The 13,016-nt window shown below is 40.5% G+C and overlaps 1 protein-coding gene across 10 annotated transcripts in view; it reads right to left on the bottom strand.

Moving 5' to 3' along the window:
* LOC135494917 (peripheral plasma membrane protein CASK-like) overlaps positions 1 to 13,016 on the bottom strand; it is a 399,974-nt gene that overhangs the window by 127,397 nt on the left and 259,561 nt on the right. For 4 of the 10 annotated variants that reach the window (XM_064783248.1, XM_064783243.1, XM_064783244.1 and 1 more), the window contains one exon: positions 12,720 to 12,758. The exons of the other annotated variants lie outside the window; for them this stretch is intronic. In XM_064783248.1, coding sequence (XP_064639318.1) covers positions 12,720 to 12,758 — 39 coding nt within the window. The remainder of the gene's footprint in view (positions 1 to 12,719; positions 12,759 to 13,016) is intronic. 10 annotated transcript variants of the gene reach the window in all.

Raw genomic sequence — 13,016 nt, 5'->3', positions numbered from 1 at the left:
TCAATCTATCTATTAAATCATTGTCACCCTACCTTACAACACAGTCATCCTACCTTACTCTTAAAAGAAGTTGTTGGCGAACTTACCTAGAAAGATAGGAAAGGAACACGAATTAGTTTTAGCGAAACCAGTACATCCTTTTGCTGTAAACAACAATCCTTTACAAAAGGATTTGTGTGTGAAAAGACGGCAGGTAACATGACAGCAATGAAGATAATCACAATATAAACAAATTTTAAAGAAGATCCAAAAGTTAAAGCAGGGGTGTAGCTCAAGTGAGGGGGCAGGGGCAAAAGCCCCACGAAGGTTACCAATAACAAGTTTTTCATGCAGATTTTGGCAAGTCTTCCGACTGACAGAGAAATGAGGTGTTTTGCCAAACCCTAACCCCTGCCCGTGACCAAAAGGCCAGCTAACGGCTATATAGTAAAATGTATCTACTAAATATCAACTATTGCAGAGGTCATCATCCAACTTAGAACTCAAACCCCGGTCTATCCTCACTGAAACCTTTCAGCATTGTCCAGTGCACCTGTAGACCTCAGAGATGCTCAGTCAGTGCTACAACCTGAGCATTTCTGATCAGTACCCATTTGAATGTCATTTTGAAGAGATGAAAGTAGAAACTGGTGTTAAACGGTTTGTAAGGTAAAAGATTCAGCTGCAACATGTTCAAAGAGTCAAAAGAAGTGATCGTTAGCCTAACTCATAATTGTTAGTTTAAGCCCAAACACATAACCACATGCTCATTACCAAATTTCTCTGGGGTATAAAAATCGATACATCCTAAAACTATCATGATCATGCAAACCTTCAGATATCAATTACAATGAATACCCATAACTAAAAATAAACACGAGGGGCAATATCCTCTTTCCTACAAATACCCATCATAAAATGATCCTCATAGTCATGATAGTGAGGAACATCGCCTTGCTTCCAATTTGATCAATGGGGCGTAACTTGTGACATGCTAAAACCTGACCATGCTTGTAACAGGTAAACAAATTGAGGGAAATACTTCTCCAAATCATTTCTAGAGAGGCTTGGCTTGCCTTTGAGAAGTATGTGTTAGAAAAATAGATTGAAAAATAGTATAGGTTGATGATGCTTATGCAAGTATCAATTCGTTTCTTGTACCCCCCCCCCCTCCTCAAGGGTAGTTAAGCTATCACCACTAATCTTTGCCGATGCTTGAGTAGTATTCATTTTTCCTTTAGTGAAAATTTGGCGAAGCTGGAAAGAATAAGGATGCTAATGTGTCGATGTCTTGTCGAACATACAGCCTTACCCAGTAAAATTAGTCCGGTTACTTTATATGATGGTGATAACTGATATATTGTTGATGGTGATGTCTTGACGAAAGAAAAAGTAGCATTGGTGAAAAAAGGGTGATGCTTGAGTCTTAAGATGTCGTTATAGGGTGATAAGGTGTCGTACCCTTGAGGAGGGGGGGGGGGTACAAGACATGAATTGATACTTGCATTAAGGGTCAGGGGCCTCAGCTTGAAACTGACACTACGACAATCAGATCTGAATCACCGACCCAGATCTCCTGCTCTAACCTCGTGTTTCAGAGGCAAGTCCCTGAGGGTCAGGGACCCCAGACCTTCAAACTCACTAGTATCTCCAAATTGAATACGTCACATCTCAAATCCCCTGCTCTAACCTTATGTCACACAGACCAATCCTTGAGGATCAAGGGCCTCAAACCTTGTCACTCACTACGTTGTATGACATTGGAATTGAATATGCCACATCTCAAATGCCCTTCCCTAACCTCATGTCACAGAGGCAAATCATTGAGGGTCATAGGCCTTAGCTTGAAACAGTGACAATGACCATCCAAATTGAATATGCCACATCCCAAAGCCCCTGCTCTAACCTCATGTCACAGAGTACAATCAATGAGGGTCAGGGGCGTCAGCTTGAAACAGTGACAAAGACTATCCGAATTGAATATGCCACATCCCAAATCCCCTACCCTAACCTCATATCAAAGAGACAAATCCATATCTTATCCACTGACAATGTGTCAGTTATTCCGCTTGTTCTTTTTGGTTGAGAGCAGTATCCACTGTAGCTAATCCAGAATCCAATGATTTTGACAGCTTGAGAGTAATTGCGAGGGCAACTGAACTTTTAGTGCAGGGCCCGCTGGTTCAACTATAAACGTTGGCATTGACGTAACTTGGCATTAGATCTAATGGGCCGAACTGTAGGTGATAAAGTCAACCGTAGCATAGCGGTCACAAGGGCAAATACAGAGAACCTCTCTATTAAGGACACCCTATGGACTGTTTATTTATGATCGATTCCAAAAAAACAGGCCCACCCTCATCCAAGCATCACAGATCACCAATACTGAGGAAAATGAATAAATAAATCGGACTTATTAATTCTCAACGTCTGATCGACCACGCAAGTGGCCTTCCGATTTTATCAATACTGGATAGAAAACATTTCGACATGTTAAACCGTAGTGGGGCGATGTTCGACATTATTAATATCCTGAAAGATGTGAAATGGAAAGGTTGATCAACTACTCCACATGACCCAACACAATGCAGGACAAGCATGGCCGGTGAATTTCCCCTAAAGGTCTTTTAAGAATTTTAGTCAAAAGCGAAAACTGGTTCATTCAGATGTACGATTCTGAGTTCTCCAGGGCCTGGTTGTTCAAAAGACGTTATCTCTTTCAGTTAAACCCATTGTTCACGTTAAGACTGAACATCTCCGTTCTCTTTCAGTTAAACCCATTAAAATGTTCACGTTAAGACTGAACATCTCCGTTCTCTTTCAGTTAAACCCATTAAAATGTTCACGTAAAGATTTAACATCTCCGTTCTCTTTCAGTTAAACCCATTAAAATGTTCACGTTAAGACTTAACATCTCCTTTCTCTTTCAGTTAAACCCATTAAAATGTTCACGTTAAGACTTAACATCTCCGTTCTCTTTCAGTTAAACCCATTAAAATGTTCCTGTTAAGACTTAACATCTCCGTTCTCTTTCAGTTAAACCTATTAAAATGTTCACGTTAAGACTGAACATCTCCGTTAAAGCTGACGTTGTTGTATTGAACAACTCAGCCCTGGGATTGAACCCAGGCCCTATTGCATGGAAGCCAGCAGTGTTAAACATGTTAAAGGGGTATGCCATTCGTAATTAACGGTGGTCCAGGAAAATAGAAATGCAGTCATACACAATGCCGTAGTGCAGATATTATGCGTACGAATTCGCTAAAAAACGTCCCAGTCAAGGGAATAACACCCCCATATCGCAATCTCATTACACAAATTGACTAGTTGACCAAAAATGATATCTGCAAGTGGTGTTCACTTTCAGGAGACATTCTAATACGATATTATTATTGATCGTCCGTTATTCCTAAAGTGCAGACGCTGCATTTCATTGGATACATCTTGCCTAGGACTGCTCTCAAGTTCATCCGTGGATTATGGGTATCACAATGGGAGGCACTTAGTTTGAACTTAATTGACCAATATTGCAAATTGATAGTTAGTGGAAGATCAGTGGTTTTATTCTCGAAGCAGAAATATAACATTGAGACAAGGGGGAGTAGTACTCCTATCAATCTTCCTCAATCTTTGAAACCAGGATGTTGTCCCGGGACCGAAAAGTGTTAACAACAACTTTTGTGCTTGCCGTATCTATTTGTTTATCTATTATCTAATGAAAGCAAATTGCAATGCATCCCACTATTATCAGCAGGTCTTTATCAAAATAATACAACTACACCATGAAAATGGATGTATGTGCCTAATCGCTATTTTAGGTGATGACAATGTAGCCTCACATACATAGCCTCCCTAGGAGAACAGTAGGATATGGTCAGATATCTCTCATTTTAGACAATAAGTACAGATTTGGCTGGTTGTAATCAAAGCTTCGGGTGTTGTAAACTTGAACAAGTCACTTTACTCAAGTGCACAGTACAGAAATGATGGAAAATTCTAATTCTAACCACTAAAACTAAAGACGTCAGAGCAATGAAGAGTAAACAATGTAATCATAAATTTCTTCCTCTAAACTGCAGGAAACTTGGCGTCAATAATATAAATTGGCGCGTTCGTGCTGGCTCATCCATTCCAGTAAATCGTCCCGATGGATTAGAACAAAAATAATGAGCAAACAAAAATCCCAAAAGTGCAATGCTTTTTATTTGGCATTAAATCAACTTAAAGAGTTTCTACTTGTGCTTGAGCTCTTAAGTCAGTAGTCGTCCTTTGCCATATTACAAAGAGTGATCAACTGGAAATGTACCTGAGATGAGTAGCATCATCTTTGTCATCTCCAGCCTAACAGCAAACTTTCACTATCAGCAGACGAAAGCTCCCGAAGACTTAGCAGTGTTAAAGAGGGACTATAGGCAGGAGCAGGGGGTTGAATTGGTCATCTTTATGGTGACTTATATGCACAATGAGGGCACTCGGTCATCTTTGAGTCGGCACTAAATATATTTCTCCTACGAACGCAAATGGTTCCGACGTGCTGCGAGATGGGAGAGAACCCTATTGGCAGCTTCGCCTAACTTTATCTTGTCTACCGGAGTAAGCACTGATACAGTCAATGAGTTTCATTCAAACAGGCATCAATTATATAAATTGGCAGCATGGCATGCAGGCTCATCAATTCCAATAACCGACCCAACGGATTTGAACAAAAACTGCTGATGAGCAAACACTAAAATCCCAACAGTGCCAAACCATTCATTTGCTGTCAACTTGACTAATGTTCAAAAACTGTAAACCACAAAACGTTTGCCTTTTTCTTTCGTGAAATAAATCAACCCCCCTTGGATTTGAGGTTCCCTAGCAAAAGAGCACTGACAGCACAAAAGGTGGTGCTGATTTACACCAGGGTATGTGTTCAGAAAAGTAATATAGCAAAATTACGTCAAATATCAGACATGATGCCAATTTTGATGTCATTTTGACATGACATACCTTTTTGATGCATACCCTAGCAAAAGTTGTGCCGCTTATTGGGAAGCTCTTAGTGATAATTTGGTTCAAAACAGTGTTTGACTTACCCAGCAATCATAGTTACAGTCACCGTAATTGTACAAGCGTCTCTGATTATTTGGGTAAATCCATCCAAATCGCATCATCACTACATCATTCACACACACAAACTTGCATAGAATCGAAAGGACCTTTCTCTTAATAATCATATATCCAGCGTTTGCATCCTTGAGAAAATTACTTATCCAACTGCATAGATGATCAAAGCGTATCAATGTTGCATAGGACACAAAAGCACTGATATCACTAGACAACAACTAAGGGCCTGGGTCAATAACCTAACCCATCCTACCGCACGACATCAGGAGGGAAACTACCTGCAGAATTTAGTCCAGAAATGCAAAACTAAGTATTCCATCTGAATGGACACAAGTCACACAAAAAGCAATGCGTCCACATTTAAATGACACTTTACCATTAAGTCCAACTTAAACTTGTCCTACATGTCCAAGTGAAGTGATGTAATGTATGGTATTCCAAGTGGACTCTGCGACAGTATTCCAAGACCCATAATTTGGTAAATGAAAACACATAGAGAGTATTCCATCAAAGCCGAGGTCCAACTCGCATCAGTCAAACAGTATCAACACAGCATCCATGGCTGATATTGCTTGCAAGAACAAAGTTGCTTTGTTTATGTGAGCTAGCACAGCCAAACGTTAGCCAGAGTCAGACAAGAGTTTTAAGTGAGACGGTACTGTCTGCCCTGGTGGAACTTATACAAGTCATATGGTGTCAAAATAGCATACAATGGTGGTATTGCGTGTAACAACAAGTTGCCTCTTTCGATGTGAACACCACAGCTAAATGTCAGCAACAATCGACCAAGGATCGTTCCGCCTGTGACGACTTGTCCAACTCACAATAGTTATACAGCATCACAAGACAGTCAAACACAGCCAGTGTCAAAGAAGTATTCCATGGGTGTCAACAACAGCATCTGAATACAACTAATATCATGTGGCTGACAGGTTGTCTCATTCGATGTGTCGCCCACACCAGTGCATAGCCAAAGTCAACAAAGTGTTCCATGGGTACCATGATCAACACTGCATCAGAATACAAGTGGCATCATCCAGTCTATATGTCCGATAACACAAACAATCATAGCCACTGTTTGCCAAATATTCCATGGAAACTCAAGCTAACATGCATTAACACAGCATCTGAATACCAGTAGTGTAGTCGACGAGTTGATTCCTTCAATATGAACAACACCACCACCAAACTCAAAGAAGGAAAGATTCTTGCCGCTAAACGTATTCCAAGTAAACAAATGTGGTATCTGCATGATCGCAACGCGTCATGCAGAACATTTTATTCCCGGTTATACACAATTTGTTAGTACATGTAGTTCAATTTTCATTAATTGTAGCTTTCACATCCACAAATCGGTTAAATCAAACTAAGGACTAGACAGACATCCAGGTGATTCTTGTAAAACAGTCGTCAGAACAGCTGTTATTTCAATGAACTCGAATACGATAGATAGTTGCACTCAGAATCCTGAAGTAAACTCCCTTTGTGTCAATAGGCAAAGCGACACTGGGCTGACAGGTCCAATATCATTCAGAAAATGTCAACAACTCCATGCAGTGTTGGAACAGGAGAATATCGTCCAACAGGGTGGGACCCATGCAGGCAGTAGACAAAACAATGTAAGAATGTCCAAACAATGATTAAAAAACCTCACTCTGTCAATAATGATTTAGGGACTTGATGCCTGCCCAATTGTGATATCTTGTCCGACAATGTTCAGGAAATGACAACAGCTCAATGTTGTGGTATCTGAATAGGAGGAACAATGTCCACTGGAGCAACTTCTGAGATAAGGAGCTGCAGCTGCTGATGTCAGCCTCCGCTATACCAGAACATATCGAGAGAAATGATGTTTAGCTAGTAGTTGTGATCCCCATGACACAATGCATGTCCTGAAAGTCTGAAAGATTATGTCCAACAGCACCCTGGAGAATTAGTTTACCAGCTGACCGTAAATTGTTATCTGATCTTTTGTATTCAAGGCAGAACATTTACAACTACTAGCAAATCAAATGCAACTTCAAGTAAAGACACCAGACTCAATATGCACCAGAAACCTTCTAATTTCGATCAAGACTGATCACATTTTAGTGTTCAGAACCCAGATGCTAAATTGGGCAAATCTAATCCAAGGAGACAACCAAGAAAGATTTTGGCAACAGCAAGAATATCCAGCATGTTATAGTAGATATTTAGACTCCCAAGATACTAGTTCAATTGGAAAATGAATCGTCCAACTTCTTAAGCAGATTCATTCGAATTCCCAAAGGCTTAGAAATGTGAAAATTAAGTGACACCCAATCAAATCCAACATGTCCAAGTAACTCTTGTGAGAATTTTGAATAGCGTACCACAAGAAGTCAAGCAAGGGTTGAAATTACAAGAGTCCTTCCAGAAGTATCCAAAATTACACATTGACACCTCAAAGATGTTATAATTTGTGTTACACAGGATTTGACGAACTTAAAATCCAGCGAAAACTCTTGGGAAAGGGCATCTGACATGCATAAGAAGTTGTCACACAAGAAGTTGTCCAAGAATTGACAACAATATTCCTCCCAAAACTGAAAATCCTAGCGGAAAATTCTTAGGAGGGGACACCTTACATAGTCATCCCACAGGAAGCTGTCCCAAAACTGACTCCAAGATTCCATCCAAAATACATTGACACCATCAATGTGTTGTATTTTTTGTTTATCCACCACATTCGACTAACTGAAAATCCAAACTGACAGTACTTTGGAAAGGACACCTCTCCTAACCATCACACAAGAAGCTGTCCAAGAATGGATTCCAAGATCCCTTCCAAAATACCATGTACTTTTTGTGTATTCACCAAATTTTGCCGACTGTAAATCCCGCATTACTGAGAATTCTTAGGAAAGGATGCCTAACATAGCCATCACATGAGGAGCCGTCCTAGAATTGATTTCATTTTATCCCGTAGCTCGTCAGCGCAATTCTATTTAGGCATTACACGAGCGTTTCTTAGCTTATGACAATCCGTGGTAACGTCCCAATAGATTCTGCCGACGGAATAATTCAGATGCGGCAACTTGTCTGTGTACATGGTGGGATGTATTAACAACGCATTAACTTGATCACTGTACACAGGCGTTAATGTGGGCTAGATCTGAGGGAATAAGGTAACATATTGTCACAGCAGCAGAATACAGAATGCCATAGCCATGATAGCAGACGTAAGAAGAGGTGTCAATTTTCATTCAACAATTTCATAGTCAGTTCACTTGTATACTGCAATACACTATATTTCAGTATTTGAAATTCTCGCTGGACCAGAGCTCAGGGGCTCCAACAATCTCAAACATACCATTACTGTTTAATGTTAAAATAACAAGTCAGAATAATTGAGAAGTCATTTCATGTAGAATATTTGATACTGAAATATTCCAGAAACTGCTACACACTCATTTATATTGTCATCTCCCATTTACAACAATATCTGATGAATAGGCAACAGGGAAAGTCAATTAAATGCTTGATGGGTCATTTCTCAGCCGACCGCGGGTGTCAGACTCAACATCTCAAAAATGCATCGTGTCGATATGAAATGTGTCGTTGATTTAGAGACTGGTTTTGTGCTGCTGCTTGTCCAAAGGCTGGTGCATCACGACACCTCTGTCTTGTTATCTGAGATGATGTTGTTACGATGCAGCACCATGTAGTTTAAGATGTCACCCAGATAAGCTGACATTGTCATGGCATTTCTGTCCTTGCTCAACTAATCAGCCTTGCGCATGAGTGCTCTAATCTTCTGTCAGCCGAACTGAACGGCAACTTCATAATCTCTCTCTGATAATTCGGACTGAACAGATCATGGTCAATGCAGCCATCACTGCACTGGGGAAGATGATCACATCATCAAGTAACTAGTTTGCTGTGAGTTACAGCCAAACTTGACATTGTCCATAGGGTTTCTGTCATTTCTCAGGAAGACTTGTAATCAGTCCTGTGCATGAATGCTTCCAATCGCCATTAGCCCCGACCCCAAAAGTGGGATGGTAGCTTTGTAATCTCTCTTCGATAACTTGGGACTGAACAGCTCACAGGTCATGGTTAACACAACCATCACTGCACTGGGGAGGATGATCACATCACAATGTAGTTTGCTCTGAGTTACAGCCAGACTTGACAATGTCCAAAGTCTGTCCTTTCTTAAGAAATCTTGTAATCGGCCCTGCGCATGAGTGCCTCCAATCTTCTGTCAGCCTCACCAGACAAATGGAATTGTAACTCAGTAATCTGCTTCTGATAACTTGGGCTGAGTTGCGCAAATTTTCAGTAAACATGGTCAATAGACAGCTTGGTTGAGGGAACAGCTCCGTCTGACCTGGGGAAACTTCCACAGACAGGCTGCCAACCGAACAAGGTGGAGACCGAATATTGAAGCCTATGTGCCCTCTAGGCACAAAGACAACTAATTAAGTAAGTAAGTTTGAGCTCACATGCTTGTCTGGTTCCATTTCACACCTCAAAGTACTATTTCGAACATGCAGGCGAGACCAGTCGATAAATCCACTCGGGCGACACCGACTTATACTCCATGTCTGCTTTATGACCTCATCATCCCTGATCAGTATGCCGGCAGGAGCAGTGCATGTTATGACCATCGCCGCATTATCCATAAGTAGTGTCACTAGTAATTGTTAGTGGCACTAGCACGATGCAGTCGCAGGGATATCAACATGAGTAAGTCAGTGTTTTGGAAGGGGAGACCAGTGATATGGGGGTTAGAGTGTCAGGCGCACAAACAGGAGATATGAGTTCAACTCTGAGGTTCCCTGTGCCTGATGACTTTGTTGGGCAAAACAGAGAGGCCCCATTCACGTAGTTAATAGCTTGAGACTCCACATACTGGTTCAAGATGAAGTCTCTAGGCCACTTAACCAAAACTCGTGCCAAAGTTCTAATGGTATTATACACATTGGAGAATGATTTCAATAGCCAAGAGTAAACAGAGTAGAAGACTACTGCTTTTCCGACAATGTCTCTACAATGAAACTGTGCATCGATTTCTCTTTCAATGTCTTCCCAAATGAACATATTGTTCTACCTTCCTCTGAACCAGGTAATTTGTTTCCTGGTAGTGTCTTTCCAGAGCTCGTTATTAATTGTATGGGACTCGAGAGACCTCCTACTCTGATATTGGCTACCGTCCTTTGAGATTTGTAACCAGACTACATGGGCTGAGTTCTGGTCTTTGTCCAAGTCAAGCGTTTGTTCAATATTCTGACTTTGTAAGCTGATAAGGTGACTTTTGCTCCCACGCATTTGTTATGACCACTGTGCTTTGGGAGATCAGTGGCATAGTGGTAAGAGCACCAGGCTTATAACCAGGAGGTCGTAGGAGCGACAGTCGGACTAATCAGCACTGCCTCATCCTTGTGCCCTTCGGAAAGGCCTGTAAACCTACTTGCTTCTCTCCACCCAGGAGTAAATGGTTAGAAGCTTCCCTCAGGGAAGTTACATGCGATAGACCAGCATCCTATTCAGGGGGAGTAATTTTCCTTTTGGCTTAATTCTATGGAAACCGGATAAGCTCTGGCCGAATGAGCAGTTTACAGCTCTGGCAATAGGCAATTCGACTTAAACTTGGCTTTGACAAGGTGACTCTAGGCTAGTACCATGGTGAATACAGACCACAGACCACAGAGCAACAAAACAAAACTTTGCCTCGCAATCGAAAACAAAGCAGCTTCTCACTTATCTTCTGGCCAACTGATGTTGACTGTGTTCCTCTATTCATTATTATCACTGGAAAATGAATCAACTGGAAAGAAGAGTAGAAATCTTGATTGCTCTTAATGAAGATTAATGAATTTCGTCTTTTACATTTCTTGTCAAGGAACACAAAGTTAGCTTTCCTGTTCTCAAGCCACTTTCACCTGAGAACATGTAGCTAAATCTCTTGGCAACAGACATTTTCTCTTTTGGTAACAGATTTTCCCTCCTTGATTACATCTTTTTGGTAACAACTCCTGCTTTAATAACAGCCTTTTTCTCTCTTGGCAACAGCTTTCTCCAACCTCAACTCGTTGCATCATCTCTCCAGCTCATGAAACAATTTAGGAATTTTCCACTTGAAGATCTTTTGACTATAAATGGACCATAAACTAAAAGTGTATAGAATTGCAGCTTCAGTTTGACGGGTCTGCAGCTTCAAAACTCATTGTTCCCAAATGCATCACGCTCATATCAGCGTACCGAAATTCCTTGACATCTCCGAAAATACTTCGTAGATTTAGTGGTTCGTGATTGCGGGCAATTCATATCCAGATCGAGGAGGCATACAAGGTACACTCAATATCTGCTGGCATTTTACGCCGATAACTCATGCAAATCCGCCATATTCTCTTCAGTATTCTGAAGTGGTCTCGGCCTGTCAGAGTCTGTCATCACGGTTATTGGTTAGGTTGGTAAGTGGTCCAGCAGTGGCAATTACTTGGGCAAGTCTATCGTGAGCTGTCGGTGTGATGTCAAGTTTTGAGGGCCAGTGTCGATTTCTCGATCATGTTGACTAAGAGACGTCAAATTGGTTCGAGAAGATGTTAAGAAGGACACATGATTTCAAACCTCAATCCTGATCATTGCTCTCCTTTTTTTTTAAGCGCCGCACAAACAAGCAATCTCACCATCAAAAATCGCACCTTACATGGTTTAGTTGTGTTAGAAGTAATGTAATACCTTCAACCGCTCCTTTGAAAATATCCCTACTTATACAGCTTAGTCTGAGATATGGGGCTTTCATACCAGCCTGACCAGACAAATACACCATTTAAATTCAAAAGTGAAGTCGATCTAATGAAGGTGAATTGTTCAACAGAAGTTTATGAGGTCCCCAAATTGAGAACCAACACAATTAAATTGTTATTTGATGTATCTCCGCCAAATTCTCTAAGATAATCAGGAATTTCCTTGAAGGCCGAGAATAATTGTTACTTGTATACTGGGTACTCCAGTGATTCATACAGACAGATAAACTATTAATTACTTACACGGAATGTTTTTTAACACATTTCACCATAAGGATAAGACAGATGTTAGAGAAAGAGAAACAAACAACTTAAGACGTTATTTGGCAAATGTCTATTTTGAAATTTCTTGTGTTATTGAGCAAACTGTTTGGAAGAAGACTTTCTGGTTATGCTTATACATTGACACATAATTAATGTTTAACCCTGTAGAGTACACACTTTTGAGATTGGCCATCAACGAGCATTTGTGAGAAAGTCTCCTTCCGGAATAATGTCTGATGTCAGGCCTTTCGACTACACCCTCTTTTTTCAGCCTTAAATTGGTCAGTTAAAATTTGGCACAAATTAGTTAATTTCGGTGCATAATACCATTGCCTCATGTTTTACAAATGTTAAAAAGAACACTGTAACTGATATGACTTAAAGTGTAATTTAGGGCATTTCAGAGCATATTTGAGAGAAATAAGGTAAAAAAAACATTTGAAAAGGACAAAAAAATTAATATTTTTTGCATCTTTTGTTTGGTAAGGGTCATTTTGGGCACATGCTATTTGTACCACGCCATCAAACAGTATCGTCAAAGTGCAACTGAAAGGCCCAGAATATTGATGCAGGTGTTAGGGATGCACACTCTCCTACCTGAAGCGTTGAATAACTTCGGTGTGTCTCCTCCCACATCTGTTAATGAAATGTAGTGTTATTTTTGGAAATGTGTTCAAAAACTGCATTTTACAAGTCGAGTGTGTTGTGACTTGTTTTCAAGTTAGATTACCTTGTACTAAGCAAGCATTCAGAACATGTGATGAACGTCGGCGTTAAGCGACTCTGACATGGTGCAAAAATCCTCCGCACTTCCTGCTTTTTCACATATGGCATATCTTTCTTTTTCTGGAGACAAAGGCTTGAAATGTTCACAGATAATCAAATGACACATTA

This window comes from Lineus longissimus, chromosome 10 (assembly GCF_910592395.1).
Source record: "Lineus longissimus chromosome 10, tnLinLong1.2, whole genome shotgun sequence".
NCBI lineage: Eukaryota > Metazoa > Nemertea > Pilidiophora > Heteronemertea > Lineidae > Lineus > Lineus longissimus.
The sequence above is the reverse complement of the archived record's forward strand: the minus strand, read 5'-3'. Positions and strand labels throughout refer to the sequence as shown.